Source organism: Pygocentrus nattereri, chromosome 10 (genome assembly GCF_015220715.1).
Source record: "Pygocentrus nattereri isolate fPygNat1 chromosome 10, fPygNat1.pri, whole genome shotgun sequence".
NCBI lineage: Eukaryota > Metazoa > Chordata > Actinopteri > Characiformes > Serrasalmidae > Pygocentrus > Pygocentrus nattereri.
The window spans coordinates 11,024,082-11,040,822 of NC_051220.1; the positions used below are offsets into that span (position 1 = coordinate 11,024,082).

Below are 16,741 nucleotides of genomic sequence, written 5' to 3' on the forward strand. Positions count from 1 at the left end.
ATACAACATGTCAGATAGAACCTCATAACTCAGAAAGCAGAAAGCGAGTTCTCTGGATTGGAAGGTTCGCTCTGCATTTCTCTTGATCCAAAAAAATTATTTACAAATCTGCTCGGATTTTGATATTGTACATTTAGAATACATTTAGAATGTCTGTCATTTTCCTGTACGACACAGACTTGTTCCACATATCAGTTTTGCTATGCAAACGCAAAATATTTAAAGCTCAATATCTCAGAATTGCTCAGAACGCAGACAGAACCTTATAATTCTAAGGGGGCGATATGTTGTGAACTGTGAATATGAGCTGTAGTCTAAGCAGTGTTCCGATTAGCTGTTAGGAATGGAAAACAGTGGCAGCAGCTCTATAACAACTTTTTATAAGCGTCTCTGTAAAACTGACACATACAAGCTCAGATATATGATCATGCCTGTTACAAGCTTCATATAAAACATATGGAACATCTTTTACAAGCTTAAGATGTCTGTGTTTTATCAAGAACAGCCCAGTATTAGCCAAGTGCTAACAAGCAATTATAAGTCCTATAGGTGGCTAGCAGAAATTAGAATTTCTGTAAAGGATGTGGGGCTCTAAACAAGTCAGGGCAGGACAGAGCTGTGAAGTTTCATTGCAGAATCCACATGGGGTGATTCTGTAACACCTTGTTTGGTTCATTGATTTTTCAATTTACTAGTAAGTTGATTAATGTGGGCATATCTGTAACTGATGGCTAATACACTGTCTCACTATAGGGGTATATGATGATCCATACTGCACCGAAGAGAATATAAATCATGCTGTCCTGGCTGTTGGTTATGGCACTGATGAACACGGGCATGACTACTGGCTGGTCAAGAACAGGTGAATGAACAGGCAATTCCAGTTGAACTAATACATAGTTTTTAGTAGTAACTGAACAATTCATAGTTAAATAATAGAATAATAATGGTTCAGCCAAAAATGTACCCAGTTATGATCTCACTTCATTTAAATAGCGCCCAGTAGATTATCTATGGTTCGATGTATTAACAAAATCGGTTGAAACTCAGCAGTGTTAATATTAGGGTATGGATTAATATCAGGGTGAGGCTTAGGTTTAATTTTTGTTAGGGTTAGGTTTATGGCTAGGGGATAAATTAAGGTCAATTGAATATATACTTAATAGAATGTTAGGCCCCCTGGACTGTGAGGACTGCAGGAAGGTGAAGCCTGAACCCTGAGCGAGGACGAAGCCCTACAAAGATGGCGGGGAAAGCGGAACTGTATAAAGATTTTATCTAAATACTACGTCATTCTTTTATTGATTGCTAGACTGTTATTTATAGAGCAGGATTTGTACATGTAGCCTATATTCTCATAGAATGAAATTACCTGGGGCTTTCATTTTCATCAGTTTCATGGCTGAACCATTGCTTTAAGATTCACTAAATCATATGCTGTCAGTTTAAAGTAATTTATTTTGCAGCTGGGGTACTGGGTGGGGTGATAAAGGCTACATCAAGATGTCCAGGAACAAGATGAACCAGTGTGGTATTGCCTCAGATGCCGTCTACCCTGTGGTCTAAAGGTACGCCTTAAAAAGGAAGGTCTAGACCCCATTCATAGAGATATACACTGTTGAGTTTAGCTCAAATAAATCCTAGCATGATAAAAGCCCCCAGTGATGGGAAATATTCATTATTATGCAAAAACAAGCTCAGGGTGCGTTACTATGTGCTGCTCCAACACACAGGCATATATAAATAAAGCTGCCTTTGATAGAGTGCCTATTTTGGCACATCCGCAGACCTCAGCATCAGGTTTCAGACATCCAAGGAAAAGGCATCAGGTCTGGGGAGATCTAGTGACATTGTGTTATTGCTTGCAGATTGTGTTTTTCTTTAATGCTACTGCTTGTAATTGTAACAAAAATAAATTTTACATTTTGTATGCGGTTACATTTGGCAAAGGCTAAACTAACTCACAGCCTATAATTGTGTTTACTCCTGTATCTGCTCAGTGTTCAGAACCGTCTCAAAATTATTAGAATAAAACTTGTATGACCTATAGAACATACTCAGTTTATATCACAATACCTACATTTAGAGTCAGTTATTCATTCAACCTAATGAGAAACTGTAGAACAGACTCAGTTTATATCACAACACCTACATTTAGAGTCAGTTATTCACTCAACCTAATGAGAAACTGTAGAACAGACTCAGTTTATATCACAATACCTACATTTAGAGTCAGTTATTCACTCAACCTAATGAGAAACTGTAGAACAGACTCAGTTTATATCACAATACCTACATTTAGAGTCAGTTATTCATTCAACCTAATGAGAAACTGTAGAACAGACTCAGTTTATATCACAATACCTACATTTAGAGTCAGTTATTCATTCAACCTAATGAGAAACTGTACAACAGACTCAGTTTATATCACAATACCTACATTTAGAGTCAGTTATTCATTCAACCTAATGAGAAACAGTAGAACAGACTCAGTTTATATCACAATACCTACATTTAGAGTCAGTTATTCACTCAACCTAATGAGAAACTGTAGAACAGACTCAGTTTATATCACAATACCTACATTTAGAGTCAGTTATTCACTCAACCTAATGAGAAACTGTAGAACAGACTCAGTTTATATCACAATACCTACATTTAGAGTCAGTTATTCACTCAACCTAATGAGAAACTGTAGAACAGACTCTGTTTATATCACAACATCTACATTTAGAACCATATGTTTTGTGTATTATGGAAAGTCACACTGTTAGTATATATCAGCTGGCATTTATGTTGTTTTTTGCAGATTTTAGTGATAAACATAACACAGATGAATCAAAACATTCACCATCTTTAGCCGTTTTAGTGGGGCCGTCATGCAGCATGGCTAAAGTTTACCCAACAACATTTTCCCCGCTGTACTGCCATATATATTGATACATTGGTACAAAAGTAAAAGACACCTTAAAAAATTGTCAATTTATTGTTGTTAATTTATTGATGACATAATAAATGCATTGAACCCATTCTATGAAATGTTTTTTTCTACAGACTGGAGAACACTAGGACCCTGATGAGTATCTCAGAGGTGATACTTGCCTCTGAGCATCAACGACACAACCTCACCAACATTTAATCGATTTAAAAAAAATCTATTTACATGCTTGCTTTGTTTTCCAACTTTTTCTTTTTTAACTGTTCAGTGTTATATATTCACTCATGACACTGTCCATAAATATATTAAAAAGTACATAAATAAACTTTGAGCATTTGCAAATTTACAGCTGGGTGTAATCTGTGATCTTTGAGAAGTAGAATAGAAATGGACCAAGAGCTGACCCCTGGGAAACTCAAGTAATGAGGGTCTGAGGACCTGAGAGGAAGTTGTTCCAGCTACCGAGGAGAAGATGGGAACCATGATGGTGCCTCACTGAAAGTCTCTGAGCACCTCAGTATGACCTGTTCTACTCATTGTTTGTCATCACGAGTTGGTAGTATACACATCTTATAGGCCTTTGCAGGGAGTAAAAGATAGTGTAGTGGTTAGTACATATCCAGCTGTCACTGTGTCTTAAGGTGTCTTAACAGTATTTATAAGATGTCTTGAGACATTTACTTATATCAAGACATCTCAAGAATGTCTTAAGATGTATGAGTAAAGACACTGTCTTCGTCTTGAGACATGAAAGTTAACATCTTAAGACAAAGAAGCAAATATTTTGTGTGTATTGAAGATGAGGCGTGACTTGAGACATCACTCTGTCTTAAGACATAGAGATGCTGTGTCTTAAGACTGTTCAATTGAGACCAAAGAGTGGTCCACTACAAAGTCCTGTGGTATGAGCGTGGTATTCATGTGGCACTGCCAAATGGAAAATTACAACAGAGGATCACCAGGATTGCTGCAGCACTCCCTAATGTAGAATATAATGAGAATATAACATATATAGTATGTCCTCAAGAAACAACCTGCTGGAATCTTCTCTTTTTTGTGTAATATTACCAAAAGAACCCCACTAAAGTTTTACTTGCTGAACTTTTATGATTCTCTTTTTTGGATGTTTTGTTTTTTGATTATTGCAGAAATGTGTTTACAGTAGCAAAAGTGCAAAAGAAAAAAAAAGATTCTTAAACCATTTACCTTACCTTAAAATGTTTAAACTTGTTTCCTTATACCATTGAAGTTCATCATAGAATAACTTTTCATTTATCTCCATTGATAAATGGTACCATCACAGTCAGTCACAGCCTTTTGCTCATTTGCAGAAAACATGCCATGATTAGCACACTGATCTATTTTCCTATGTACAATTGTAATCAGAGACAACAAACTAGGAACCAAGATAAAACAACTTTGAACTAATAAGAAGTAAATGTACTTAACAGCTAACCTGGGTACTTTAGAGATCACATACAACCAAAACTTATTGCAAAATAAGCACTTAGTTCACTCTCTTCAACATCAACTTTTTTCTTTATTTTCTTAAGTCGATCAGGGCTGCCCAAAGTTAGACCATTAGGACTTTTAATTTGGCCCAACAGAAAGAGAGAACAAACTTTTTTATATATTATGTATAACTTTCAAAACTATTAACTCCAGGTATTTGAAAAATGCAAACAAAAATAAACAAATGTATTTGAGTAGCAGTATAAAGACCTAAATTGTTTCACCACATAAAATTACATAATAAACGATAAGATTTTTGTTTAAACATCCAACTTCATACATTGACTTTAATATATTAAGACTTGGCCTCTTCAGTGATGCTCTGTATAATAACCCTGTTCAGCTGTCTTATGTATTTCAGAGCACTTTTCTATTTGCACTTTTCTGCTCTGTGTCTAGATACAAATGAAATGATGAAAACAAACAAGAAAAAACAAAGCAGCACAGGTCATTCAGTACAGCAGAGGTGTGAACTTCTATGGGTCTATAAGAGGACAAACAAATGACTGGCAGGAATTTCAGACCAATTAGAGTGCGAGACTCCGCCTCTTGGACGTTCGGTTTTGAAGCACGAGTGCTCTCCACCGCTCTTCCATTTAAGGCCAAACGCAATCGTTATGAGCTGTTCACAGTAAGTGACTCACTCAAGGCGCTACGCGGGTAGTTTTATCATGTTTGTTTAGCCAGTTTTAAAGCTCGTCCAGACAGTCTCTTACATTCCTTACTAAGATAGCGGCACCTGCCTGATGACGTTTTTTCAGCTCCCAAAAATGAGGATATTTCAGTTGCGTAGCTAATGTTAACTGACTGGATCGAGTGGAATGGCGCCTGAAGTTACGACCGCAAGGCTCAGAATCTGCTATTAAAAGGTGAGTAGTGATAAAATGAGACAAGCAACCTCACTAACAGATAGTTGGAGTGAGCATTTTTTTCTATATTTCTGGGTCGAAATGCCGAGCGAAGGCACAAGCAGTTAGATAGCGGCTAAGCGGCTCGTCTGTTTATGCCTCGCAGCTACTTCAGATATTGCTTAGCAACCGCTCCCAGCAGCGCACTTTAAACATAGTGACCCAGCTTCCCACAGCTGGGTCATCTCAGCAGTGCAGCCATTGAGGGTCATAAGGTTTGGAGTATGGACAGGTGAGATGCTGTGCTAGTGTGCAGCAGAATCAGTCAGTGGAACTATTAGCTAGCTGGAACAAATGAAAGGCTGCGTCAGAATTAATCTAAGAGTGATCGCAGTGCGCAAGGTTAGCTCACTGAAACACACAACCATGAAACTGAACATAGTCCGTCAGTTTGTGTAGTTCAGAGAGGGGCAGTAATAGTTTTAATTTGCCCAGTTACATTTACTCTAGTAACACTGGTGGATTTGTATATTAACAATTTACATTTTACTCGGCTACATTTTAGTCACAAATATATAATGTTTGTTTTGTGTTTAAGTTCATTGTAATGCTTTGCTGTTATTATTGTTTTGCATGCATCTGTTTTGTTTTAGAAGTCTCTCATCGGAAGTCATCTGAAGCTGAGCAACGGTTGAGACTCAAGTTTTCATTTTTTAAATAAAACTATATGAATGTCAGACAGATGTTTAGATTGGGCAGGTATTTCAAACAAATATATTCCGTGAAGTATTTATGGTAATACAGAAGAGCAGAATGTTTAGGTAAAGCTGGGTTACAGTACTCTCTAATATCTGTGCTTTATTCACTCAATTTTATTAATATATTATTTGGCATTACAGATGGGCTCAAAATATCAATATTGCAATATCACCAACACTATCAATAGTTATTAATATTCGTCTTCATGATGCTTTAAGGTGTAATATTGAAAGTCTCAGAATGCTAAGCGTGTAATAGAGTTTAGCTCTTAATAATAATCATTTCATGTAGTACATGCACCTTGCCTACCAAAGTTTGTAAGTTCTGTCCCCATCTAGGCAGCTTTGCCATGTGAAAATAAAGACAGACCTCAGAATTCTATATTCTCAACAGGTGGATGCAACTGTAACTTTTTCAAGAATTTTTATTTGAGGTTTTCATTGTGGTTCCACTTTAATGCACACCTGCCACTACACATCACGAATCGCGAAACAGATTCTCTGGAGGAAGTCTGAAGTCTGGCTTGAGAATAAAAGTATACCCATTTTTAACCAAGTTCTGCAAAAATGAATTTTTAAAATTTTATATATAGCCAAATATATTTTTTAAAATGAGTTTTTAAAGATAATTCATAAAAAAGCCTGTTGCAATTATTCCCCCTCCACAGTTTCCTGACTTCCAGCAGATCTACTGGACAGTGTGGAGCCTATGTTTTGTTTGATAGTGGCCATGAATGATTTGTTTTAAAGTTTTTGTTTGGCTTTTTACTTCTTTGTCATTGGGTTTCATAATGCATTTGGCTGTGTTTTTCTGGGTTGTATGTCAGATTAAATATGGTTACTGTATTCAAACATTTTTGTGCAACTTACAGAGCTGAAGGCTATACATTGATAGAAAATTTTTTTGGAAGGTGAATTGGAATGGCAAGGGTTCCTATGCCCATGGTAGAAACATGAATATTTTCAACTTCATTAGGTTTCAACCTTTTTTACTTGAAACAGACAACACTTGGCTGTTAGATTGCATCTTCTTGTTGTTCTTTACTGAAATGGTCAAAATTTCACCATTTCCTCCCAGACAAGTTCCTACTACATGCAAACTTCTGTGAAATCAAACTGTCCACTTAGGAAGCAACACTGATTGACAATCAATTTCACACCTGTTGTGCAAATGGAATAGACAACAGGTGGAAATTATTGGCAATTAGCAAGACACATTCAATAAAGGAGTGGTTCTGCAGGTGGGGACCACAGACCACTTCTTGGTACCTATGCTTTCTGGCTGATGTTTTGGTCACTTTTGAATGTTGGTGGTGCTTTCATACTCGTGGTAGCATGAGACGGACTCTACAACCCACACAAGTGGCTCAGGTAGTGCAGCTCATCCAGGATGGCACATGGAGGCGCTACCAGGAGACAGGCCAGTACACCAGGAGATGTGGAGGAGGATGTAGGAGGGCAACAACCCAGCAGCAGGACCGCTACCTCCACCTTTGTGCAAGGAGGAACAGGAGGAGCACTGCCAGAGCCCTGCAAAATGACCTCCAGCAGGCCACATATGTGCATGTGTCTGCACAAATGTTTAGAAACCGACTCCATGAGGATGGTATGAGGGCCCGACATCCATAGATGGGGGTTGTGCTCAAAGCCCAACACCGTGCAGGACGCTTGGCATTTGCCAGAGAACACCAGGATTGGCAAATTCGCCACTGGCGCCCTGTGTTCTTCACACATGAAAGCAGGTTCACACTGAGCACATGTGACAGATGTGACAGAGTCTGGAGACGCCGTGGAGAGTGATCTGCTGCCTGCAACATCCTTCAGCATGACCAGTTTGGCAGTGGGTCAGTAATGGTGTGGGGTGGCATTTCTTTGGAGGGCCTCACAGCCCTCCATGTGCTCGCCAGAGGTAGCCTGACTGCCATTAGGTACCGAGATGAGATCCTCAGACCCCTTGTGAGACCATATGGTGGTGCAGTTGGCCCTGGGTTCCTCCTAATGCAGGACAATGCTAGACCTCATGTGGCTGGAGTGTGTCAGCAGTTCCTGCAAGATGAAGGCATTGAAGCTATGGACTGACCCGCCCGTTCCCCAGACCTGAATCCGATTGAGCACATCGGGGACATCATGTCTCACTCCATCCACCAACGCCACGTTCCACCACAGACTGTCCAGGAGTTGGCGGATGCTTTAGTCCAGGTCTGGGAGGAGATCCCTCAGGAGACCACCCGCCACCTCATCAGGAGCATGCCCAGGCGTTGTAGGGAGGTCATACAGGCACGTGGAGGCCACACACAATACTGAGCCTCATTTTGACTTGTTTTAAGGACATTACATCAAGGTTGGATCAGACTGTAGTGTGTTTTTCCACTTTAATTTTGTGTGTGACTCCAAATCCAGGCCTCCATTGGTTAATAAATTTGATTCCCATTGATGATGTGTGATTTTGTTGTCAGCACATTCAACTTTGTACAGAACAAAGTATTCAATGAGAATATTTCATTCATTCAGATCTAGGAGGTTTTTATATGAGTGTTCCCTTCATTTTTTTGAGCAGTGTATATTTGCTGGTCTACTGTACAGGCCACAGAAATAATCCATAGAAGATTAGTTGCTTTTTTTTCTTGGTGGCTGATTCTAGACATCTGGGACCACTTTAATCAGCGTGTTATTCTCATTGCTCCAAATCTACACAGTGTTCTTAACCACATGTTCAGCCCTTTGAACATCAAAACACAGAAAATACAGCTATCATCCAGCCACAAAAAATACATAACAGTACGTTATGTAATATCCTACACTCATTCTTCCACAAAAACAGAGCTGTGAAAGAGGAAAACCACCAGACAAAAGAGGATGTTTGTGGTTAACCTTTCTTAAGAAGCAGAATCAGATAACATTGATTTGCTTTCTTCTGAATTTTTATATCTACTTCCACTTTCTACTGCCACTTGTAGAGAAAACTCTCATGAATGTGAACCTAAAACTTCTGGTTATCATTTTGCTAAATTTGACTGATTCTTAGCAAATTAGGCCATTTGTTTCAGTAAATTTGACAGTTACTTATGGATAGAAATATTTGAATGAACTACTGTATGTTCATATTTTCAGATAAAGTTGTGTGAATCTTAAAAAAAGTTGCAGCAAGAGTTTTGCATCATGTTTACATCATTTCTTCGTGTGTTCATTGCCTGGTTGCAAAGCAGAAATTTTATGTTCGACAGTTATTGGATTGTTAAATGCATGTAAACACACTCAGTGGCACTATTTAACTAAAGACTTGACAGACATTCAGAACAAATTCTTAACACTAATTATGAGTAATCTAGCTACTGTGAATGCAGCTAACTTTGTAATTCTGTTATTTCTTTTCAGAAATACTTTCATTTCTTATACTCAACCTGTGACTCTCATAGCTCACTGTGTCCATTTCTTTATTTCTGACTCCTCTGTACGAACCTGGACTCTGATATACCACAACTTAACTTTTACGTGACCAATAATACTTTAACTAGCTATTTTGGGCAGAATTAACACTAATAAGATGCTAATGTTAAAACTAAGTATAATTACTGATTTAAGAGAATGACAGCAGCCCAATATATGTTGAGCATGCTGCAAGTCACCCTATAAATCCTGAAATAATAATTTTAAAGTTAGATGCTTTGAGTTTTTCACATGGCAATGTACGTGTTCACATATTAACTTCACACCCAGACTGAAAAAGAAGGTCTGGCTCGATGTTTAGGTCTCAAATGATCTCAAAATCAACATTTTCTAAAATCAACATTTTAACTTTTAATATACTGATGAAGATATGATTACAATAGATAAAAACTCACTCAGATCCTCAGAAGAAGTGTCCTTCACTAAGTTTCGAATGAGTTCTCTTCAAATTCTCTTTCATGAATCACTCATGAAATTCATTCATTCAGGGAAGGAATCCCACCACAGATGGTTTTATACTTTTTCTTCAGTAAGCCATGAGCTACCAAATTACAAAACAGTATCCATGAGAAAACAGGAAAATGTGCATGCTTTCTGCTAAAATAATAATATGCCTGTGTTATATGGCCTGGCACTCCAACATTATAGCATAAAAGACAAAGTAGATGCATAAAGCACCAACACAAACCAGGGAGAATGTCTGATTTCTAAGAAGCAGAATCATATACTGTAACATCACATTGCTTTTATTTGAAATGTTTGCTCTCATTCCACTTTCTTATTGCAAGAGTAAACTCTCTTGACTAATTGCAATTATGAAATGGTCATCTCTGAAAAAAGATGGCCATGTGAGTAGACACTGCAGCAAGGTGCTATTTTATAGTTTCTCTTGTGTTACTGTGTGTTCCAGTTCATCAGTGGACCAGCACAAACATTTGTTACACTGACACAATCAAGCACAGCTGTGCAACACTCTTAGGAATTGGAGGAAAATGCAGTGTCTCACAGTGTTTCGGTGCTACAAGCAGAGCTAGTGGATGAACTAAACAAAGCTGGGTTTCTTTGGAAGTCAAGCCCAGTCACCGTGGTCTCAGCTGAACAACCCCTTTCAGGGGAGGATGTGCAGGAGACAGTGCAAGCAGAAGCACAAATGTGGTAGATGCACTGGAGTAAAAGCTAGGCTAAGAGCTACCCCCACCCTCACTTGTTTTTAGCCGATGTTCACTTGCTCTACAACAAAAGGGAATATGATCAGGTTGAAAATTAGTGCACATTATGACATGTGGGAATGCTGCATATTCATTCTGCTTGAAATGTGGCCTTCCTGCAGTATTCCTGACTCAGTAATCATGCTGGATGGAATAACGTATGAACGCTTCTGTCATTTTTGCCTCCTTTTTCTGCAGCAGTGGAATACGTAACAATAAAATGCTGGCCTCAGTGATTACAGAGAGAACTCTACTGTCTTTATCCTCATTGCGCCATTGCATTCATTTACATTTACATTTATGGCATTTTGCTGACGCTCTTATCCAGAGCAACTTACAATTTGATCATTTTACACAGGTAGGCCAAGGTGGTTTTAGGAGTCTTGCCCAAGGACCCTTATTGGTATAGTGTAGGGGGCTTGCCCTGGTCAGGGATTGAACCCCAGCGTAGAAGGCAAAGGTGTTAACCACTACACCAACCAACCACCCATGAAATTCATTCATTCAGGGAAGGAATCCCACCACAGATGGGTGGGATTTATACTTTTTCTTCAGTAAGCCATGAGCTACCAACTGCACTACCTGGAGCATGTTCGAGGATGCTGCTCATTGGGCACCCACACAGATTTGAATGATTGTGCATCTTTGTCATTTGGCTAAATAAGCAAGTATGTAGATGATTACAAGTGTCTCCAAACAGCCAAACCAGAAGTGAATGCTGGGGTCTGTTTCCTGCTCAAGGCCTTCAATGTTGCATTCAGATCAGGTGACAGAGTGGCACTCAGGGTAGCTATAAACAGCCTCAAAGGTGGCAACAATAGAGCCAAGGCTTCATGTTGTCTGAAAATACAGGGACACTTCAGAACCAATCACAATTGACATATGTGGCAGGGCATTCAAATTACCATTCAAGGGGAAGAATCATCTTGTCTTCACCAATGACACTGCCCTCCTGGATGCTGGACGCTTCTTTGATCTTCCTGAAGCATTCAACACTGATGTGCTGTCTGTAAATGCAAATGATGTGAGTATAACCCTGCTGCGGGTGAGTGCGTGTAAAGCTGCAGTCCCTAACAACATTCCTGGGTGTGTGCCCAAGGAATGTGCCCACCTGCCAGCTGATGTCTTCATGGACATCTTCAACATCTCCCTGGAGCTTCAAATCAGACACCATTATCCCGGTGCCAAAGAAGTCCTTTGACAACAAACGTAATGACTATCTGATCTATTGCACCAACACTGGACCCTACCAATATGTGTACAGACAAAAATGCTCCACTGTGGATGCTGTATCCCCCACCATTCACCTGGCTTTATTGCATTTAGATAACAAGGACATTTGTCAGAACGCTGTTAATCAACTTCAGCTCAACATCCAATTCCCTCTCGAAACATGCTAGTAGAGAGAGTCTTGGTCTGTTTTTTCACCCGTGAAAATGCTTCTTTCACTCTCCTGGTCCACTGCTGTGCAGCAACATGGCCACTTTGTTTACACCCGGGATCAGCTGATCTCGCTGAAGCCGTTCGGCATGGCGACCAGGACAATTAATGTCCCTGAAGAGCTGTGGAGATGGATGCACAGGGGATGCAGAGGAGGAACAAACCAGCGTACGGAGAAAGCGAGGGAGAGGTGACAGAGGCTTATGGAGAAGAGGAGATATAAGCTGCATCTCCCCTCTCGCCTCATGGGCAATGTGAGGTCGCCGGCTAATAAAATGGATGAGCTAACAGCACTAGCTAGGAGTCAGAGAGAGTACCGGGAGTGTAGTTTAATGCGATTTTCGGAGACATGGTTACACTAGGACATTCCAGATAACAATGTTTCCATCGATGGCTTCCAGACTGTTTGGGTTTGACCGGGACTGCACTGAGAGCAGTAAGTGCAAAGGAGGAGGACTTGATGTGCTATAGCGCACCACCAAACTCAACATCCGAGTGCCTTTATCGCCATATCGGGTGACTTTAACCACGTCACTATGGCCAAGGCACTACCAAACTTCACTCAATATGTGGACTGTCCCACCAGAGAGGAAAGAACACTGGACCTGCTGTATGCTAATGTTAAGGATGTATACAGCTGCTCCCCCCTCCCCCCTCTGGGTAGGTCAGACCACAACTTGGTGAACCTCAGTCCCTATTATGTGCTGCTGGTGAAGAGCCAGCCTGTGACCACATGGAGAGTGAGCAGATGGTCTTAGGAGACTTATGAAGCACTGCAGGACTGCTTTGAGGCTACTGACTAGCTGGCACCTTGTGAGATGCACGGAGAGGACATCAACGGGCTCACAGAGTGCATCATGGACTACATTAACTTCTGTGGACTCCACTGGCCAAAACAGGACTGGTAAATGTTACCCAAACAACAAGCCGTGGGTAACAAAGGACATTAAAGCTCTTTTTAACAAGAAGAAGAGGGCCTTCAGAGCTGGAGACAGAGAGGAGGTGAGAACAATCCAGAGGGAACTGAAGACAGCTATCAAGGAGGCGAAGAATAAATATAGTAGGAAGCTGGAGTTGAAACTCCAACAGAACAACATGAGGGAGGTTTAGAGTGGAATGACAAGAATCACAAGCTTCAGGTCCAGCAACAGAGGAGTAGAGGGCAGCGTGGACAGGGCCAACAAGCTAAATCTGCAGGCTCTGTACTCCCCTGTCTTGACTCCTCTACTGCCGGTCCTCAGCAGCCCACTCCACTCACTCTCCCTCCCCCTCCTGATAGCCTGCCTCCCTCCTTTGACAGTCTACCCCTCCCCGACCCGTCATCTCTACAGTGAGTCTAACTGCTGACCAGGTGAGAAGAAAACTGAAGAGACTCCACACATACAAGGCTGCAAGCCCTGATGGGGTCCCCCCAGGGTGCTTAAAGCCTGTCCCTCCCAGCTTTGAGGAGTACTGCAACATGTCTTCAACATGAGCCTGAGTCTCCAAAGGGTCCCTATTATGTGGAAGACGTCCCGCATTGTTCCTGTTCCAAAGACGCTGCGACCCAGTGATGCCAATGGCTACAGGCCAGTGGCACTGACATCCCATGTCATGAAGACCATGCAGAGGCTTGTCTTGGATCAGCTCCGACCCATAGGTCAGCCTTTTCTGGACCCCCTCAAGTTTGCCTATCAATCCCACTTGGGACTTGAGGACGCCATCATCTACCTGCTCAACCGAATATCCGCTCTCCTGGATAAGCCAGCCAGCACTGTGAGGGTCATGTTTTTGACATCTCCAGTGCATTTAACACCGTCTGGCCTGCCTCTTCTGGGTGATAAGCTGACAGTGATGCAAGTAGATGCCCCCCTCGTGTCCTGGATTGTTGACTACCTGACTGGCAGACCACAGTATGTACACCTGCAGCACTGTGTGTTGGACAGAGTGGTCAGCAACATTGGAGTTCCACAAGGAACTGTTCTTTCTCCCTTCCTCTTCACCATCTACACCACGAACTTCAGCTCCTGCACAGAGACTTACAACCTTCAGAAGTTTTCTGATGACTCTGCAATAGTTGGACATATCAGCAGGGGTGATGAGGAAGAGTACAGGGCAATGGTGAAGGACTTTGTCACATGGTGCGAGCGGAACCACCTGCAGCTCAATGTGACAAAGACAAAGGAACTGGTGGTGGACCTGAGGAGGAACAAGGCACCAGTGACCCCTGCGTCCATCTGGGGGGTCAGTGTGGACACTGTAGAGGATTACAAATTTCTGGGTTTGTATTTTGACAATAAACGTGACTGGGCTAAGAACACCGACACCCTTAACAAAAAGGGCCAAAGTTGTCTATTTTTTGAGGCACCTGAGGTCCTTCAACATCTGCTGGACTATGCTTAGGATCTGCTATGAATCTGTGGTGGCAAGGGCTATCCTCTATGCTGTTGCATGCTGGGGAAGCAGGCTGAGGGTGGCAGATGCTAACAGACTCGAGTTGGACCTGCTGACAGCAGTGTTGGAGAGGAGGACGCTGTCTAAGCTGCAGGCCATTATGGACAATGGCTCCCACCCACTCTACGACACAGTGATGAGACACAGGAACACATTCAGTGCAAGACTCATTCTACCGAAATGCACCTCAGAGCACCACAGGAAGTAATTCTTACCTGTGGCCATTAAACTCTATAACCCCTCCCTCAGTGTTTGACTCACAAAGTGTGGTTGATCTGTGCAAAACTCAATACCAAACTGTACTGTTCATATGTGTAATAATAATAATTCTTCTTCTTCTTTCGGCTGCTCCCTTTAAGGGTCGCCACAGCGGATCATCTGCCTCCATCTTGCCCGATCCATTGCCTCCTCTACTTTCACACCAACCATCTCCATGTCCACCTTCACTACATCCATAAACCTTCTCTGAGGTCTACCTCTTCTCCTTCTACCTGGCAGCTCCATCTCCAACATTCTTTGCCCAATATATCCACTATTCCTCCTCAACACATGTCCAAACCATCTCAACTTGGCCTCTCTGGCTTTATCTCCAAACTGCTCCACCTTCACTGTCCCTCTGATATGCTCACTTCTATTCCTGTCCATCATTGTCACTCCCAACGAAAATCTCAGCATCTTCATCTCCGCCACCTCCAGCTCAGCCTCCTGTCTTTTAGACAGAGCCACAGTCTCCAAACCATACATCATAGCAGGACGCACTACTGTCTTGTAAACCTTCCCTTTCACTCTTGCTGCTATCCTTCTGTCACACATCAGCCCTGACATCCATCTCCACCCACTCCATCCTGCCTACACCCTCTTCCTCACCTCTTTTTTGCACTGTCCATTGCTCTGGATGGTTGACCCAATATATTTGAAGTCATCCATCTTTACAACCTCTTCTCCTTGCATCTTCACCTTTCCACCTGCCTCCCTCATTCACACACATGTATTCCGTCTTATCTCTACGGACCTTCATTCCTCTCCTCTCCAGTGCAAACCTCCACCTCTCCAGATTCTGCAAGAAAGGCTTATTGTGGAGAATGTGCTTGCCCTTCAGGAGGGTCCGCCAGCTTCAGAATAAAATGTCGCAGCAGGCCCGCTTGCCTCCAAGGATGTCACAGCAGATCCCTCTCAATCATGACATGGACTATTTACACCACTCTGTCGAAGAAGGCTACTGAGCGTCAGGGTCAAGTCTTCCAGACCTATGAACAGTATCACAGGAAGTCAGACTGCTGAACTGATGTACCTGATGGACTCAGCCATGATACTCACTTTATCTACTGCACTATAACTTCTTTAATCTCATTCACTTTATATTCAGTCACTTTAATCTGTGCTTTGCCTGCAGTTTTATTAATCTTTCTGATTGCAGTTGTTAATTTAAAAAAATAGTTAATTATCTGTGTATTGATAAACACACAGAGAACTGTCATTACTACTGTGGACCAACAGAAGGTCTATTTTTTCTATTGTCCTGTGCTGTATAGTTGCTGTTGTTGTATATTTAGAGAAGACTTTGTATTGTGTTTGCATTCATTCTATTTATTGCCTGCACAGTTGTCTACCGCTGTTTTATACATCTGTGGTAAGAAGGAATGACAATAAATCTCACTTTGACAACTTCTGTTCTCATCAGTTCAGTTTTCCTCAAATTGCCTAATTGATGGACATCTTCAGTTATTTCATCAACCTGAAAGTGATAAAGCAGAATTGTTTCAAGTGGTAACACACTGACAATTAACACTCTACATATGCAAATAAATGTTTTCTCCACTCACACAAAAGTTAAGTATGGTGTGCTTCAAGGCTCTGTTCTGGGAACACAGTTATTCTCTTTTTTAGTACTTTATTTGATTGTATTTGTATGGAAAAATACAAATTTTATTACATTCAATAGCATGCTGAAATTTATGTAACATTTGAAGAGTTTTGCTCAGTAGTTTACACTAGACATAATCATCGACAACTTTGATTCTTCCATGCAAATGCACAAAATAATTAATATATAAGATCCCTGACTGGTGAGACACAAGATTTACGTTGAAATTTGTTGGAAAGTAAATAATCAAAAGCTGGTCTGGTGGTTGTTCACTGAAAATAAATGTACTAACC

General features: G+C 41.1%; 1 protein-coding gene across 3 annotated transcripts in view; it reads left to right on the top strand.

The window, feature by feature from the left end:
- LOC108413039 (procathepsin L-like) overlaps window positions 1-16,741 on the top strand; it is a 161,528-nt gene that overhangs the window by 12,119 nt on the left and 132,668 nt on the right. For 2 of the 3 annotated variants that reach the window (XM_017685345.2, XM_017685347.1), the window contains 3 exons: window positions 754-862; window positions 1,467-1,568; window positions 3,055-3,284. The exons of the other annotated variant lie outside the window; for it this stretch is intronic. In XM_017685345.2, the coding sequence (XP_017540834.1) occupies window positions 754-862; window positions 1,467-1,566 (209 nt within the window). In that variant the 3' untranslated portion in view covers window positions 1,567-1,568; window positions 3,055-3,284. Of the gene's footprint in view, window positions 1-753; window positions 863-1,466; window positions 1,569-3,054; window positions 3,285-16,741 lie in introns of those variants that run through there. 3 annotated transcript variants of the gene reach the window in all.